This window comes from Curcuma longa, chromosome 8, assembly GCF_044706935.1.
Source record: "Curcuma longa cultivar G26 ecotype Majalengka, Jawa Barat chromosome 8, ITB_CL_G26_1.1, whole genome shotgun sequence".
NCBI classification, from domain to species: Eukaryota; Viridiplantae; Streptophyta; class Magnoliopsida; order Zingiberales; family Zingiberaceae; genus Curcuma; species Curcuma longa.
The window spans coordinates 7,211,834-7,229,790 of record NC_133868.1 but is presented as its reverse complement, the minus strand read 5'-3'; the positions used below and the strand labels follow the sequence as shown (position 1 = coordinate 7,229,790).

The 17,957-nt window shown below is 38.6% G+C and overlaps 2 protein-coding genes and 1 non-coding gene across 8 annotated transcripts; 1 reads left to right on the top strand and 2 right to left on the bottom strand.

Annotated features, from left to right (window-relative positions):
- The first annotated feature begins 309 nt into the window (after positions 1-309).
- On the top strand, positions 310-8,388 carry LOC141833526 (putative NOT transcription complex subunit VIP2). Of its 5 annotated transcripts, XM_074720998.1 has the most exons (15): positions 310-391; positions 1,196-1,321; positions 2,492-2,594; positions 2,658-2,836; positions 3,252-3,336; positions 3,430-3,612; positions 4,049-4,255; positions 4,349-4,450; positions 6,479-6,564; positions 6,652-6,831; positions 6,935-7,360; positions 7,444-7,496; positions 7,580-7,621; positions 8,029-8,173; positions 8,249-8,388. In XM_074720998.1, exons 2-15 carry the CDS (start codon positions 1,304-1,306, stop codon positions 8,318-8,320), a joined length of 1,881 nt encoding a protein of 626 aa, XP_074577099.1. In that variant the 5' UTR covers positions 310-391; positions 1,196-1,303; the 3' UTR covers positions 8,321-8,388. The 5 variants fall into 5 exon arrangements, with proteins under 5 accessions (XP_074577099.1, XP_074577098.1, XP_074577097.1 ...); XM_074720997.1 differs by having other exon boundaries at positions 2,492-2,558; positions 3,252-3,612; XM_074720996.1 differs by having other exon boundaries at positions 3,252-3,612.
- LOC141834258 (small nucleolar RNA snoR35) lies at positions 2,517-2,594 on the bottom strand. Its single transcript, XR_012602307.1, has one exon. It is a non-coding gene; the product is annotated as a small nucleolar RNA snoR35 (small nucleolar RNA).
- Positions 8,389-10,006: 1,618 nt separating the features above from the next.
- LOC141833637 (zinc finger CCCH domain-containing protein 53-like) lies at positions 10,007-13,627 on the bottom strand. Of its 2 annotated transcripts, XM_074721121.1 has the most exons (9): positions 13,531-13,619; positions 12,335-13,391; positions 12,076-12,258; positions 11,782-11,967; positions 11,642-11,685; positions 11,282-11,572; positions 11,088-11,193; positions 10,815-11,018; positions 10,007-10,711 (listed from the first exon to the last, which is right to left on the bottom strand). In XM_074721121.1, the coding sequence occupies exons 2-9, from the start codon at positions 13,327-13,329 to the stop codon at positions 10,678-10,680; spliced, it is 2,043 nt and encodes a 680-aa protein (XP_074577222.1). In that variant the 5' UTR covers positions 13,330-13,391; positions 13,531-13,619; the 3' UTR covers positions 10,007-10,677. The 2 variants fall into 2 exon arrangements, with proteins under 2 accessions (XP_074577222.1, XP_074577223.1); XM_074721122.1 differs by lacking the exon at positions 10,815-11,018 and having other exon boundaries at positions 10,007-10,298; positions 13,531-13,627.
- Positions 13,628-17,957: the final 4,330 nt, after the last annotated feature.

The following is a 17,957-nucleotide window of genomic DNA, read 5'->3' as shown; positions in this document are numbered from 1 at the left end:
CCATAAAGATTGTCTGATATATTTTAAAAGAATATACCTTAACTTTCTTTGTTACTTAAATAGTTTTAAATATTAATTTTTTTTATTTACTTAAAAATTAATTTACAATAATTCACCCAAAAAAAATAAATCATCTGTATTTCTTCAATAGGTTTTTAACCTTTATACTGTTCATAATTTCCAAGAAACCCAACCGGGTGCGGTTCGTCACAGTTCGGACCGGACTCCGCACCATGACGAGCCGGTCGGGTCATCTGAATGCTTCATCTTTATAGTTCACTTTCCGTTCCCGAAGCCACGCCGCCGATTGGAGTCTTGGAGGTCTCACTCACGCTTCTTGTTCGCTGGCGTCCGCGAGACGAGACCTCGTTCATCTACTTGAATTCTTTTGGTACTAATCTCTATCTCCTCCTTCCCCTGTCCATGGCCATCTCGATGTTTGTCGTGTTGCTTGCGCTAACTTGTTCCTTCTGCCGGATTAATTTCGGTTTAGGGTTTCGATCTGAAGTCGTACGGTCGGTGTCATTTCGTTTCAGGAATGCCATGAGCAGAGATTGCTCCTCGATCCGCTTGGTTTTGTATTATCATTTTTTTGTCATTTTATCTGAGAGGTGTAGAGTCAAGAATGGTTCTTTTTGTTTTCTCTTACGAAAATGTCATGACTAACACGACTTGCTGAGTCTCTGTACCTATGAATATAAGCGTATCATTAGTGAATGATTATTTTGATTTGTTTGGAACTGGTCCTCCTGCTTTTGAACCTGGTGTCTCCGTCTCTATCCCTCGATTTTTGTTTCAAGAACTTTGGAGTGATATCTGATGTTCTTTGCTGATTTTGGGTCGATTAGGATTTTCACCTATTATAAATTCCTGACTCATTTCTCATTTGAGTCTGAGTTAAGGCTTGCTATTGCCGCCAAGTTTCTTGAGAAAGAAAATATATAAATGTGTATAGGTGATCCATGACTCATGATCCATATGTACTCTTGTGACGCTTCCTTCTCTCTCATATTCACCTATATTTTTGCCAAATAAACCATCATATACATTCATTGCTTGAGATACGTAAATTTCCAACAGTGCTAGAAACAAAGTGATATCCGCTATAGGCATGATTACTTAGTTCCATTTAAACTAATCAATATGATTTACTGGCGAATTTCCTGTAATAATTCCTTTGGTTTTTTGAGCTCAGGTTACGCGTAGCAGCAATTGGGAATCTAGAATATTTTTATTCACTCTGACATAATGAAGGAGCACTGTTTTGGAGCTGATTCCTTGAGCGCTTGATACAAAATTTATAATGTCTGGGTTTTTAAATGTAACTGCTACTTCCTTTGGTTTTCACAAAATATATTACTTCCTTTTCCTATTGGCCTCGATACTTTTAATGCCAAAATTGAGTTTTGCTTTTTGTCTCTCCTTTCTATTATACTTCCAATCGAGCATCTGTATGGCATTTATATTTTTCCTTTAGTTGTTGACTGTAACACTCTTCTTATTTATCCAGATCTAATCATTTAAAAGCTTTGACTATAATTTACAGGTCTATTGAATGATTTAAGTGGTTTGCATTGTCAACAATTGCTTGATAATGGAATTACCTTTTGTTTCTTAAACTGTTATTTGTTATTTATTGCACTACCACTGCCTTTTGTCATTCAGTCAACTCTTATTAGTCTCGTTAATTTCATAGTTAAGAAGCTGGGAACTTTTGTACGAGTCTCAAATTTAGCTACAAGTGCTTAACCTTTTCTCAGTTGTATTGTAAAGTAATGGCTAATGGGTTCTTCATTGATATCCTCTATAGATATGTTTATGCATAATTGTTATATATACATAGATCCGACTATTGCAAATGCTTGAGTTTTTATGTGAAGATTGGTATAAATTCAGTGATTACCAATTTTTCTCCATTTATAACTAGCTTATGTTGTTTCATTAACACATGCGACAAGATTGCATATTACCTGAACTTGAATTTTGGAATTTGAAGATATAACTAACTCAGGTCAGACCTATGATGACTTGAAAATTGTATGCAAGAAAATAAAACCCAATGCCAGTTTTGCCAAATTATCTGCTTGCAAGCTGCAAAATTTTTGCCGTCCCTTTAAACTTATCTACAAGCTTTGGGACATTATTATATTCTTGGCAGTCTAAATTGCCTAATGATCAGTTTCTTTTGAGTTGTTGTATTAGATTCTTCAATGTCAGTGTTAATTCTATAGTAATACTTGTGATTACCTATTTTAGCGTATTTTACATGCTTTTAGGGAACTCAATTTGCAATATGGATGAGTAAGCTAATTTGTACTAAAAAGTAATACAAAATGAGTAATTTTTGGTGTATCTTGCAAATGTTCAAATACAATACGTGACATCATGGTTTTTGCCTTTAACCATACCAAGTTAGATAAAATTTGGCATATGGTAGTGTTTTATCTTGTCTCCCTTTTCTTGATAAAAATGCTGGACCTTTTGGTGACAGTCAACACATAATGGTTCAGCATCAAATCTCAATTCCTCAGGTCAACCCTACACTACATCGTTTTCTGGTCAGTCTGCTACAACACCTGGATTTCATCACTCCGGTTAGACTTTTTACTTAAAACCTTGTTTATACACAGTTTTTTTTACTGTTTGCACAAAAATAGGTGCTCTGCAAGGGTTGTATAACGTTCATGGAAGCTACAACCTACCAAACATGCCTGGTTCACTTGCATCAAGAAATGTAACTATGGGTGGTGTCCCATCAGGTAGTGTTCAGCAACCAGGGGGAAACATTTCTAGTGGGCAGTTTGCATCAAACAATATTTCGGTTGCATTGACTCAGGTTTGATCTCAGTTTAATGGCACAATAGTTCACTTCATCAGGTGGTGTTTTGAATATGTTAGCTGGTGTGAATATCTGCTTAGCCATGTTTTCTTTGTCCCATCACACTTGGAAAAGGCTTATATAGTTGGGAAGGGGGTTTTATTGATAAAATGAATAATCCACTGCAGCCAATATTCTCTTGGGCACGACCATACATAACCTAGAAATTATAGTTGAAAAGGGTGGACAATTAGTGAGAGCTGTTATTTAATTCCACCCACTGCATCATATGTATGTTCAATGTCGCATTGGTTTCTGCTGAGCTATGTGTGGTTTCTGTATTCAGACGTTATTACTATGAGCTATATTGTCTTTTGCATTTATTCTCGTCTAGAATCTGAGTTTTTTATTCTGAATTTTTTTCTTCATGCAGATGACTCACGGCCCTAGTGTCTCAAATAGAGGGGGTATTAATGTTGGAAATCATTCTTTTGGTAGTAGTAACATGAATGGAGTTGGTGGGTCAATTTCTGGCCTGTCCTCTAGTTCAGCTACTGGTAACCGTAGCTCTGTTCCTGATTTCGGGGTATCTCCTGTTTTGGGTAATGTAGGCCCGCGACTTGCAAGCACTATGGGAACCATCATTGGTGGTGGTAACATGGGAAGAAACATCAGCTCTGGAGGATTATCCATGCCTGGTTTAGCCTCGCATGTAAATTTAGCTGCCAATAGTGGATCTGGGAACTTCAATGTACAAGGACCCAACAGACTGATCGGTGGCATGCTCCAACAGGGTAGCTTCCTCGATGTCTCTTGAAGATTTATTTGCATGATTTAGAAACTTTAATTTGACAAACTTGTTTTGTTGCATTTTCACACAGAGAAATCTCTCTAAAATTTAAATACACTGCTGTGCAAATTACCCTGAGAAACTAAACTTGTGAAATTAGATCTTTCTTAGAAATGTTTTAGCCAATATGAAATTTGCTGTAACTTTGGTACATATATTTTGATTTCCTGCATTTATCTCAGGTAAATATTAGCACTCTAATTCAAATTTTATCGATAATCAGCTCCTGTACATGCAACAGTTTGCCTAGAATCTCATTCTTGTTGATATTTGTATGTTTACATGTATTTGTGCTTTAGTCCTACTGAGACATCTATTCCTTTTTATTGAAGTAATTGGGTGAGCAAGTAAAATGAGATTGTTCTACTTTAAATTGTTAGCTGCACCACAAATGCTTGGCATGCTTGGTAACTCATATCTTACATCTGGCGGATCACTATCCCAGAATCAAGGTGGGAATAATCCTTTAAGCTCTATGGGAATGTTGAATGACATTAATGCTGCTGATAGTTCTCCTTTATATATGAATGATTTCCCTCAATTAACCCCAAGGCCAAGCTCAGCTGGAAGTCAACATGGGCAACTAGGTATGCGGATTTGACTTATTTACTTAATTGCTGTTATCAAAGTTTCTTCTAAATTTTATTTAAATGCAACATCAACTGCTTGTGAATTCTTAGGTGCAACACGAAAGCAAGGAGTTGGTGTTAGCTCCATTGCTCAGCAAAATCAAGAATTTAGCATACAAAATGAAGATTTCCCAGCTTTGCCAGGATATAAAGGTTCTTTTTCTTGAAAATGAAACTGCCTTTCTTTGTTGTGTGAGTTGTTGCATGTTTATGTGCTTCCTCTAGAAGCCAATTTACATCTTTATTGTTATTCTCATATTCTTGGTTCAACTTTCACTAGTTTTTTTTAAAAAATTGAAATTGGACATGTTATTTTAAATTAAAAAACCTTGTGTAGTTATTCCCTTAGTTTGATGAGCTACTTTAGTATTAGTTCAAATCTAATAACAAATGCAATAACAAGGTAGGGTTGCCTAAATGGATGTTTTTTTTATAACATTGAGCTTTTATAAAGGTATGGGGGATTCATACTTGTTTTTTTCCATTTCTAATGAAGTCTATTTTGTTCTTTGGGTCTAAACCTCAGGCTATTTATCCTATTAAATTCGATTTGTGCAACACTATTGTCCATTATATCTATCACTTTTAGACATTTTCATAATATTTAAGGTAAAGGATCTTTTTGCTCTGCATTCCTCTATTGGCTTCACATTTTAGAACACCTCAATAACAATAACAATAATCAAAACATTATTTCACTAAGTGGGATTGGCTATATGGATTCTCAATACGTGACATTTATCTATATTTTACATTGGATGACAACTTAACGCAACTCTTCTCCTCTATCCGGACTTAGGAATGACCATGCTGGAGTATTCGCTATGGACAGAGTTACATTTCAGAATACCTATAGAATGAAATTGATGCTTTTACAATATGGATACTCTGCCATGGGCAGATTTACATTTTAGAACACCTATAGAATGAAATTGTTGCTTTTACAATATGGATACTCTGCCATGGGCAGAGTTACATTTCATAACACCTATAGAATGATATTGTTGCTTTTACAACATGGATAAGTTGCTCTTGTCAAACTATCGTTATGATTATACTGTGTTTGCCCCAACTACTCAGATTCAGCTGCATGAATCTTATCCTCCATTGAGCTTTATGAGACACCATATCACCTGTAATATTCAAATTAATTTTTTAAATCATACTTTATTACATTGGCTAACACTTTTATTGGTCTCCCTCTACCATCACCAAATTGAGTGTGAATCTATGTAAATGTTTTCTCTCTCAATCACTCACACTTACACACACACACACACACACACACACACACACACACACACACACACACTTTAATATACATTTTGTCATAAGCACATTTGCCTAGAGAAATGGTCTCTCACAAAAATTTTTTGCTGTAAGCATTATTACTCAAGGAAAAGGTTAAATTATATTTAACATTGTGTATTTGGAATTTCATGTATAGTACATATTACATTTCTTAATATATATGAATATTGTAGGTTTGTCTAAATTTCAACTACATGTACTAGATGAATATAGTTTGAGCTTGAGGGTTTATTTGTGAATGAAGTATCTGTTTTGTGATTATATTAACATGCTTGTCTTATGTCTTTCTGAGATGTAGTAATGTTTTCCATTTGCACTATACAATTGTTAATCATCATCATGATCAAGCTATGCTAGTCTCAATTATTTGTGGTCAGCTACTTGGATTTTATTCCTCCAGTGATCTCTATACAAAGCTATAGCTATACCACTAATAATATTTAAATTAAAATCATTTTTAATTAAGTTAGATAGAGATTACTATGGCCCCCTACCCATTACACCTTCAGTTATATTCAGCTTATATCTTTATAGTGAGTCTTTGAGTGTGCCCTTATCATTTTAACCTATTCTGTCGCATTTTATCATCCATTAGAGTTACACCGATTTACTATCAAGTGCTTCTTATTTTATCTTTCTGATAATCCCACAAAACCATGGTGCTACTAGTATGCATTAAAAAAGAAAGGTGAAAGAAATTTATGTCATCATTGAAGATATTGTATTGGAGAAAAACAATAATATCATGTGAATACCACCAGAGCTGCTAATTTAGCAATAGTACATGCTAGGTGCATAGACCACTGCAGTCTTCTTCCATGTTTGACAGGAGGCCATCGCATTACCTTTTTTTTTTCCTTTCCTGTTTAGGTGGTAGCTCAGATTTTTCTGTGGATTTGCATCAGAAGGAACAACTCCATGAAAGTATTTCTACCTTGCTGTCTCCACATTTACCTGTCAGTTGAACTTGGTGAATTCATTTGGTCGTCCAGTCTTCAATCATAAATTTACTCCACTCATCTGTTATTTTGATAATCAACTAGATGACTAGATCTACTGGATTTAGCATAGGAGGGACTTTCCCACCTAATCGTCAACAACAGCAGTTGCATGCTACTGCAGTTAGTGGTGGTGGACTTCCATTTACACCTGGAAACAATCAAGATCTACTCTTACATGGCTCTGATTTCTTTCCTTCATCTCATGGGAATTATTATTCACAGGTATCTTACTCTATCTAATGTTTTTTTTTCTTCTAGACAGCTTACATTGGGTGATTGTATATATTGCTATTAATTATATGGTTTCACCCTTGATTTTGTACAGATTCAAAACAGTGGAGCCCCTAGTATCGGAGTGAGACAATTGAACTATCCTTCTCCAGCTTCTGGTATGAGTGCATATGATCAGCTGATGCAGCAATATCAACAACCACAAGGCCAATCTCAATTTCGACTACAGCAGATACCTGATGTTAGTCAATCCTATAGGGATTGGAATGTTAGGTCAACTCAGGGGTTACAAATTCCTCCTGATCCATTTGGTTTACCGGGCTTGTTGAGTGTGATGAACAATCCAGATCTATCATCTCTTGCGATGGGAATTGATTTGACTACACTAGGACTGAACTTGAACTCATCAGACAATATTCATAAAACATTTGGTTCTCCATGGTCTAATGAGCCTGCAAAGGGGGAGCCTGAGTATTGCGTTCCCATGTGTTATAATGCCAAACCACCTCCTCCCCTACATGTAAGCTTGTGCATTTTTTATATATGATAATGTTAATGAATAATCTTGAGTATATAACTAAATAGATTTTTTTGTGCTTGTAGCAAGTATATTTCTCGAAATTTCAGCTATCAACCCTGTTTTACATTTTTTATAGGTATTTTATTCCTCTTTTATTTTGATGTTTCTCTTGCAAGTATTGTTCCTTTATTTTTTCTTTGTTATTCCTGATTCTTGCAGTATGCCAAAAGATGAAGCTCAAGTTCATGCGGCTTATGAACTGTAATTTCTCCTCTTTAGACTTATTTGCATACTCCAGTATCTATTTTTATGGTTCTCAATTTGGGTTCCACTCCCTAAACTAGTATTTGTATTGACAATCTTAAACTCCTGGCAATTTTCTCCAATTCCAGTTTTCATTCTTTGCTGAATAATTTGTGCACCTGTTGATCATAGATGCAAGAAATTGTGTACTATCTTGGTATCTATCTGTCATTGAGAAGGAACATTTTTATTCAAATTTTTGCATCAGACAAATCAAATGCCGTGCTTTCTGTTCCTTGTCCAAGGAAATATGTGAGCTCCAGTTTGTTAGCATGTAATTTTTATTAGTGTCTTAACAATTGGCCTACATTACAATTTATGCCTGCATTCTAGCCTTCCAACTGTCTCATCAAAAGTTTTTGCAGGTACTCTCGAGGTTGGTTATACCACATAGACCCACAGTTTTGGTTTAGAAGAGTTGCAACCACGGAGCCTCTTGTGAAGGCACATGCATATGAAAGAGGATCATACCTATGTTTTGATCCGAACATATGGACCACAATTCCGAAGGTTTGGCATAAAGACATGCTGCATTAATTACCATTCATTTTCAGTTACTTCACGTCTCTGCTTGTTCAACTACAGGAGCACTTTGTTTTGCAATCTGAAGCAGTGGAAAAGAAACCAACACTCCCTTCTGATTATCTTTACCACTGACCAAAAACAGGTCCTTGTAAAACAGATCTTGTCACTTGTAGAATAAAGCATTCCAATCCAATTCTTCATTTCTTCCCCATTTGAGTGTTTTATAGTTTTTCGCCTTGGTTCGGCTTGTCCTTGCAGAAATGGCATTTTCTTTCACTGCAGCGTAGCGTTAAACTAACCGTTTCTAAAACCCTCAATAATATTTTGAAAATGAGGTATGTGTCATGGGAGTGTAACAAGGAAAGTACACTTGACCGGCTTATTGAGTTTGCAACTACAAATCAAGTTATTTCTTATCATCCTCTTATTGAATCCTATGGGCTTTGTGATATGATCATGTTTAGGCTATGATCCTTAATTTGTTCATGGAACAATAGATCGTCTTACTTTCCTTTCCTTTTTTGATGATTTAGGATGATAACAATGAATATATCGCCACAAGCAGCCTTCTAATTCCTAAGCTCCATGTCTATTCAATACCCATCTTAACGTTGAGTCGTTTGACCTTGAGGGTCAATGATAGGTTGTGTACATAAAACTACTAATATAAATTCCTCCAGTGATCGCAGATGATGCCTCCCAAACTCACACAATTGAAAAGATCCACTGAGTGATGCATTTATTTTAGATTCATGAGGCAAAATATTTGATTAATTGGATAGCCATTGTCATTCTAGATGGATCATTTAGTATATGTTCAATAATTATTTGATACATTCAAAATATTTATATGTAAGAGTCTACCTTTATGATTATCATATTGACATTCAAATGGATATCAACAAATATGGGACCACAAATTGTGTCAACATATTAATCATGGCAGAAAATTAAAAAAAAACATTCATACTTATCCTTATCATCCAAGTACGGTCTCCTCTTTTAAAAATTACCTTAAACAATATTTTATCCATAATTATATACCCAAAATACCTGTATACACCACTGTAAAGTAGTTTTGTTTAAAATTATATCATTTTAAAATAATTTTAATAAAAATATTAGATTTCCGACAAGTTGGCATTACTCCTCCATATGGGTTGCCAGATTTGGCCGGTGGGTTGATATTTAATAATAAACCCAATGGGCATATAGAAATATATCATATTTCAGCTCACAATAAATGCACAACAACTGGACAAGGCAGCAACTTAAGGATTGTAATAATAGTAAATTATAATTTTGTCATCCTCTCTCTCTCTCTCTCTCTCTCTCTCTCTCTCTCTCTTCTTTTGCGGTTCATTTTTCTAATGAATTGCTTTACACGGGTTGGCATGGTTGGTTCACGATATTCTCTTCTTTTGAATTGCCCTCTACGGGTTAACATGGTTGGTTCCTACATGAACATTATCACAATAAAATCTCGAGATATGAAATATCCCATTAGATACCTCACCCCTCATACAAAGGGCCGCCATGCCTTGGCGAAGCCGCCGTAATTTACATTCCTTCCCAATCATTTAGAACAGTAGTAGAACAGCCCTCGGAGTGAAAATATAACCTTTTACCTCAATTTGTCTCATTGAATCAAGTTTATCTTAACATATGTGACGAGCTTAAATAAATTAACAAAACCAGATATTTTTCTCATTTGAATGTTGCTCTTCTAAGGAGTAGACTATTAGATCATAATCAAATCATGGCTTTTTAATTTGATGCTAAACACAATGAGGAACAAAGGCATAACTAAGGAGAACAGGGAAGAGAAATTATTTGTTTGGACTTTTGCTTGTGAATAATTCTGTGTATTGAGGTCAGCTACAATATTGGATCAGTGAAAGTAAAAGACTGAAGGAGTGGAGGAACAAGGGGAAAGATCACTGCAGAACATCACATGCATGCACGTACAACTTCCAGCTCTGTCTTGGCCCTTCATGGCTCTTCACCTCACAGTGGTCCTTCACCTCTCCTGCTCTCTTTTGCTGAACCTATCCATTCTTTGTCAGGACTCAGTGCGGCTTTCTGTCACCTTGCCTGGGGTTTCCTGTACCTGGTGTGGACGATTGTTGTATTTTGATGGGTGGTGATATAGCTAACAGTTATGGTGGAAGTCACAGTAATTAGTACAAAGCATGTATGAGTGGCGAATTGGATGAGTGATAGATGGCTCATGGCGAGGGAAGAGCAAATGGTAGGCTTGCCTGCCTTCCCATGAAGCTTACAATGGAAAATTGCTGGAAAAAACAAAGGAGAAACATACACGGACATTTGCAACTTTTCTTTCGCTATATTCCACTATCTTTTTTGCTTAATCAAAAGTTTGAGAGAGAAAAGAGAGGGATCACGATCCCCTAATGGAGTATATATCGGACTGAGTCTTACATGGATGGGGAGAGCTCACTCACTCCCCCTTGGCTATATATTGAACTTCACATTCCAATGGCTCCATGGCCAGAGGGCAACCTGATGACAACACCAATTGTATTGTAGCAATATTTTATGTAGTCTTGGAAGTATGCAAGCTCAGAGACTTATTTTGACAAACTTAGGTTACTAGTGGTTTTACCTTGGCATGTGGAGGAAGCATGAACTTATAGAGGGCTTGTCAGGCAAAGAAGTGATTGGCAGCAATGTGGAGGCTATTAGATGATCGTGATTGTTGCTTGTATTTACAACAGAAGTACCATCTTCATTGTTAGGGAGTGAATCAAGCATGAAGAGTGATTTGGTCGGGGAGGCAAATGGACTATCAGGCAAGTTATGTTGAGAGCTGCAGCGAAACATGAGAACAAGTTGTAGCAGCTATTCTTTGTTGCTTAAGGATAAAAGAAAGAGTCACCTTTCTTGCAGATCGCCGCCTTCGTTGAGGTTTGATTCACCAGCAGCTGCATTCTTATCATAACCATTTGATTTCTCTTCTATTTCAGCAACACTGAGGCTCTTCTCTGCATAAAATTAAACAAGGATCATCTTAAGCTAAAAAAATCTACGTTTGGATGGAAAAGTAACTACAACAATTGGAGGTGAACACACCCTCATCATTCAGTGAGTCTTCCTGGCTACTGCTGCTGCAGATGTTGGAACCATTATTGCTGCTATCCACACTACCAATTGGTTGTGTGGCCGTAAGAGTGGGAGAATTGATGGATGCTGGAGCAGATGAGAAGCTTATGTTGTTTAGGTTGAGTCGGAGTCCCGTGAATCGCATAGCTTGCAGTTCAATTGCTCGCTGCAGCTCTGCTGCTTGTTGCTGCTCTTCTAGCTTTCTTCTTAGTAGTAGTTCCTGATTGAGACTGCCATTATTCAACATCATCCGCGCTCCCACTGCACCATTTACATAGCATTAGGGTGACTTTAGAACAAAAGAAGGATAGACAGGTTGCAAAAACTAACCAAGCTGTTGAAGGTCTAAGGTCTCAGCCTGTTGCTGCTGCTTCCTGAGATAAGATAAGATCAATGAGACAAATCAGAACAATATTGTAAACCAATTGCAAGGAAGAAAAGGGACTCTAACAATGTTAAGGAGGGCATGCCTGAATTTTTCAGGGACCTTCCCCTTCTCCTTGTAAGGCTTAACGAGAACCCGGGAATCACATACAAAGTGAGGGTTCCCCTTGGCTAGGATCAACTTCACAGTTTCCGGGTAGACGAAGGTCACGAAGCCAAACATTCTCTTCTGCTGGAATGGGATTCTCACGTCTTGCACTGGCCCGTAAATGCTAAAAACAAGAGTAAATGATCCAAGATTTGAGTTTTTGTGCACAAGGAAGTGAGACCGGACTCATCGAGAGTAATAAGTATTTATTGGTGCAAGATCTCCAACCAACCTGAAGTAATTGGAGACATCCTCTTCGCTGAATGTGCTGTCAGCTGGGAAGGTCAAATAGATCTGCCTTGAGCCAGGATTTGTCATCAAATCGTTTCTTTCCATTCTCGATCTACCTATGAACTTATGGGAATCGTCTCCAGCCAACATCAATGCTGCAGCTGCCGCTGCGGCAGTCGCCGCCCTGTAGTAATTACAGATTCTTGATTCTGTCTGTGTGTGTGAAAGAGAGATAGAGAGAGCTGCGGGAAAAGAGGTACCTTTGGCTTTCATTTTGCTGGTGCTGAAGCCAGAAGTTGAGGCATTTGCTCGAGGAAGACGAAAGCGACGGCGGCAACGAACCAGTAGGTGAGAAGGGGAAGGCGGACGCCATAAGCTGCGAGACATCGCCTATCCTCTGGCTTTTCGATCTTTGCAGAAGCTCTTGGCATTGCTGCTCCACCGCCGCGTCCATTTTTTCCGCCACACCATCCTCCGGGAGTCCGTGGAGAAACCTGCAAGCGCTTCCATTTTTGCAATAGCCTCTCGCGAAGTAGAGGCACGGCTTCCAGCCGTACCCAGCGGCCGGGTCGCCGAGGCAAAGGTCCGCGGCGGAGCTGCTTCGGCGGTGGTGGTAGCCGTTGATGCCCCAGCCTATCCTGTTGGGGAGCATGGCGCCGTCACCGTTTCCGATAGGGCTCCGGCATTCGATGTCCAGGTTGAACGCATCGCTGCCCCCGCCGGCGTTCGCAGCGACGGAAAGGGCATGGTTGGAATTGGGAGCCGTCCCGTGGTCGCCGAGGAAAGATAACTGGTCCGCTAGGTGGAAATCATCAATGAGGTCGGCGCCGCCATAGAAGGGCGAGAGGCCGAGATTATTGGGGCTAACGAGCTCGTCAGAGCTCTGGTGTTCATCCAACGACGGACTCAAACCATTGCCGCCCGCGCCGCTGTTGGTGCGGGAGAAAACGGGGGGCGGAGCCCACGAGGATGGCGAGCAGGCGGCGAACAGGCGCGAGGCGGAGTTCTGTCGGAGGAGCAATGGTGAGGCGTCGCCAGAAGGGGTTCCGGGGATCGAGGGCGGTGCGAGACCCAGCTCCTTTAGGGTTTTCAAGACCACGGACTGGAGCAGCGTCTCCGGGGCGAAGGCCAAGCGAATCATCTCCTGCTCGCCGTGCTCCTGCAGCAAGAGCAGCCCCATGATCCTGTGGGCGTTCTCCGGGTCCAGGCTTTGGATCCTCGACAGCACCACTCTCGTCGCCTCGTAGGCGTCCATTGCTCGAAGCAAATAGATGCAAGCAGCAGCTTCCTCGCTCCACTTCCCCTGTTATAGCAACGCTACAAGGAACAACAACAGAGGGCGACAGAGCATTAAAGCCTGGTGCTAACTCCTATTGGCCGCTGCTGCCATTAAAAGACATCGGAAAGAAGTAAAGCGCAAAGAGGAAAAACAAAACAAAAAAGCAGAAGCTTGTACCGAGAGACTCGCTCTTTCGCCAATGAAAAAGCTTCCTTTTCCCTCTCCTCCTCCTCCTCCTCCTCCTCCCCCTCTCTCACTCAGAAGTTCTCAAGCGATCTCATTTCCAAAGAAACTTTCTTCGTCCTTCTAAATCGAACTACAGCCATAGCTTTAGCTGTTCCCCCTTCTACGCTTCTGCTCCGCGCCTTGATCACAAAGAAGGGATAGATCTTAGATCTCAAGCAGGTCTCTCTCTCTCTCTCTCTCTCTGCTAGATACCCTAATTCCTCTTCCCCGAGACAAATCCAAATGGTGTTGGAATGGTCAGGCGACCCCTCCACTCCATCTCTCCTCCCTTTGTCATTGTTCTTTCGCCGTCGCTGTTGCCAACTTTTTACTGATGAGTTTTAATATATATCGTAGACTCCCACAATTACTATTCTGCAACGGGAGCTGACGACGCACCTCAATAAATACGATATTAGTTCCATAATCTCGACGCCGGGGACCGTGTAGGAGATGGAAAAAACTGGTGATTCAAAACTTTAAAAGATGATCGCGGAGACAGGAGAGGTTCAAATCGAATTGGTCCGGGTATACCAGGCTTGGTGAAGGATGGGCTTGTCTTGGGTTCAGAGGAAGCAGCAGCAGCAGCAGCAGCAGCAGCAACCAATGCATGGCATGCAGAGTTGAGGCAGCAGCTTTTTTTTTCCGACTTCATTACTGTTGTGCTCGGCGTTTAATCAATGCACAGTAGAATCTCGCAGCGGCCACGTGTTTTACGGCACTGTAACCAGGTTTGGACTCTTCCTCTTCCCCTGGCTCTGCTGGAATTAAATGAAGATGCCCCCTCAGTCACTGTCTCGTTAATCTATTTACCTAATTAACCATGGCATCTCCGCTCCAAGAGATGAGGCATGAACTGAGGAAGATGAAGGGAGCATGGATAAGCAAGGTCACGATCCAATTTCTTCCCATTCCTAGCCAATTCGCTGGAAGTGAAGGCATGCATTATCTACTGCTGACAATGGATTGTTCCCCGGAGGCGATGTCGTCCACCGCTTGACTCGTGGTTCTTGGGAAAATACTCTCTGACTCAATCGAAGAAGTTTATATTTTATGTGTGCGACCCCAAAAATGGCTGTGGCAGAGAAAGACAACTCTTTGGTTGGGAGAGGTTGAGAGGAGTTTGTGATTGCTCTCTTTGCTCTGCAGCACAGCAGCGAAAGAAAAATAAAAGAAATGCAGACAAAAGAGGAAAAAGAAGAAGAGAAGGAGAGCGGGCCACTATTTTTTTAAGAAAAGAAATCCTAATGATTCTTTATTAGCAACTTAACCAAAATATAGTTGAGTGTTAAAACATGATATATAATTATTATAGATCGCATAATGGGTCCAATGCCACTATTTTTTTTAAGAAAAAAAATCCTTTTATTTTTGGTACTCCATTATTTTTTAGATTTCTTATATTAAATTTAGGTTAGGACGCATTTAATATTCTTAGCATGTGTTATAATCATTTGTGATATTTTATTGAAAAATCACACATAATTGTTATTCTTTTAACATTTAATTATATCTTGATTAAAAATTGCCAAAGTGTAAAGTAATGGATAAAAAATGCTACTCTTTTTCTAAAGTCTTTATAGATTTTTTTTTAGCGATGTGTTGGAGATTGAGAATATGTCGGTCAACAAAAGATAGTACTTTGTGGGTAAAAAAAGGCGCGATGAGACATTGACCAAAAACAACAACATCTTTTTGGGGAATCGAATTTAGTTTTTTAATTAACTCAATTGGGAAAAAAAATAATTCAAATGATTTAACCGATGATACCGCGAAGCTGAGCAGATGTATATTTCATATATATATAATTTTGTATGTATTTTGTTTAATCCTATTAGTATATTTTATATATTTATAATTCTTTTATATTGATTTTATCTTTATAATTTCGAGATCTATTCTTTATATTTTTATTGATAAGGTACGAATTTAAAACTTAAACAGAATTTAAAAAAATTTGGAACATGATTTTTCAGCATTAAACACAGTCTAAAATACAATGTCTTGTCAGACAATCGTGCTTCACTCACAAAGTTAACCGCAAAATGTATCGAATTTTTGAATCTCTTGAAAGAAACACAGACTAGTCGTGCTTTTAGGCATGCCTGTGTTTGTCTCAATTGCTCTTAGAAGCCAGATTGCATCAGCTCACGCACCTAGACCATGTTTTTCCACACGATCGTGATACGAAGTGGCCGCCTCAATGTTTTTGAAAGGTTTCGACGAATATAGAAGGTTTTAAAAGGACCCAAGGGCCTCAAAATTAGGGGAGGAGGGGTTTACTTATGACAAGAAACTCTAGGAGAGCATTGTTTCTAAGGAGTCATCAAGATTCCGTCCACCAAGGAGCTTGGTGATTAATTCAAAGACAATTACAAACATCACAACTAAGTCTTCTCTCTTTTCTTCTAAATTTGAGTTGTAGAATATTTTCCTTCATGTCTTCGTATTGTAACTCCATCTCCATGAAATAGTCTCTTAATTTTATAATGAGGGATTAAACCGATAAATTATTTATAGGACTGATGGGATTGATACAGGGGAGAGTGTGAATATCAATTTTGACTTTTCACATTTTCATTGTGTTCATTCTTTCTACAGAATATTAGTCGCAGCAAAATATATAAATAACAAAAACAACTAAACACGACATCAAAATTTACTTGATTCCCAACCCCCTAGGATTGATACTTCAAGACCTATGTACGAAAGGTGCATGCCCACTACCATATCTCATTTTTGGAACTTTTTCAAAGGCAAAGTAACCTCTTACAATTTAAGTACAAACAGATACATAGAATGAAAGTGCATATACTTAAATTATTATAAATATATTTACTGGCAATCAATCTGGAAGCCCTAAGCATCTCACACTCCTTTTGATGCTTCTCCAATAGCACGAGCAGAGTCTTATTGTCTTTTGAACACGAAGTCAGGGAGCTAAATATGAGACTTGATCATCTGAACATTGTGCTCGGGGTTTCTTTTTTGGTCTACTGATCAACCTTAATCAGCCTACTGATGCTGGTCAAACTTGATCCAAAAGATCGAGCTCTTCGCGATCTAGACCAAGCCTCGCGATCTCGTCTTTATCAAGTTTATCGATCTACTAAATTGGTTTTTCGGTCTACTGAATTAAGCAATGTCATCGACTTGAGTTTGGATTCAAACACGGTCAATTGAACACAATCAATCTACTGATCTTTGGGATCGGTCGATCGAACCAACTTGGATCCAATTCAACTCAAGTCAAGTCTGATTCACCTTGAATTTGATTTGACTACATCTGATTGTCTTCGTCTACTTTCCATCTTGCTCTCAGTTCCAAGTTCATGTAAGACATGTATACAAGCAAGCAACCAAGGTTAATCTTGTAACATGCATACAAGCAAGCAACCAAGGTTAATCCTGTAACATGCATACAAGCAAGCTACCAAGGTTAATCCTGTAAGTCTATCTGATCTACTAGACTCACTTAACTCTTAACCTATAAGTCTACCTGACCTATTAGACTTATCTTTTGCTAGAAGTTTAATCCTTCAAGACTTTACCACTTAATGGCCACTTTCTTAGGATTAAGCCTAACCATGTAAGTCTACCTGACCTACTAGGCTTCTTTCTTGGAGTTTCTCCAAGACTTCTCACCACCTAAGGGTCACTTCTTAGAATTTTCTCATTGCCAAGCATCCGGCCACCTTGACTTGTTTGGACTTGACACTTGCCAAGCATCTAATCATCCTTGACATGTCTTGATTTTCTTTGCCTAACATCCAGTTAGGATTTTCCTTTGTCTAACATTCGGTTAGGACTTTTCCTTGTCAAACATCCTGTCACTCTTGACCTGTTTGAATTTTTTCCTTGTTAGTCATACAGTTAACCTTTAACTTGACTAAATTTAGCTGACTTCCAAACATCAAGTTCAATTTAGATCAACCCTTGATCAATACATGATCAGACATATCTATATTGTCAAACATCAAAATCTTAGAGATTGATTACACCAACATTGTTGACACTTGATTTATGGTCATTCATCTCTTTTTATCGCACAACATGTTTGGTTTTATGATTCGATTTTAACATGCATACATGATTACGACACCAGCATGTATCTTCATATCCCACGAGATGTGAGAATGAACCAGCAATGAACTCAATTCTCCAACCTCTAAAGTTTGAGACTAAGGGTTGATCACAAAAGTAGTTCAAAACTCATGAGGGCATCATTAGCTATCACAGGAACCAAACTTAATGGGTTTACGCTGATTCGACGTCATAAAATAGGAGATAGCACCTAGAGGACAGTAAGACATTGTGAGAGGAGTCTTCATGAGAAAATGATCGCTTTAATAAAGCTACCTTGAAAGTAAACGTCACAT

Bases quoted from the DNA above. Each gene is read 5' to 3' on its own strand.
- LOC141833526 (XM_074720996.1), top strand. The intron at 3,613-4,048 runs GTAGCTTCCTCG...TTAAATTGTTAG, and splicing joins CGGTGGCATGCTCCAACAGG to CTGCACCACAAATGCTTGGC. The intron at 4,451-6,478 runs GTTCTTTTTCTT...TTTCCTGTTTAG, and splicing joins AGCTTTGCCAGGATATAAAG to GTGGTAGCTCAGATTTTTCT.
- LOC141833637 (XM_074721121.1), bottom strand. From the start codon at position 13,329: ATGGACGCCTACGAGGCGACGAGAGTGGTGCTGTCGAGGATCCAAAGC. The intron at 11,968-12,075 runs GTTGGTTGGAGA...TCTTGTTTTTAG, and splicing joins GATGTCTCCAATTACTTCAG to CATTTACGGGCCAGTGCAAG. The intron at 11,573-11,641 runs GTTAGTTTTTGC...TAAATGGTGCAG, and splicing joins CTTAGACCTTCAACAGCTTG to TGGGAGCGCGGATGATGTTG.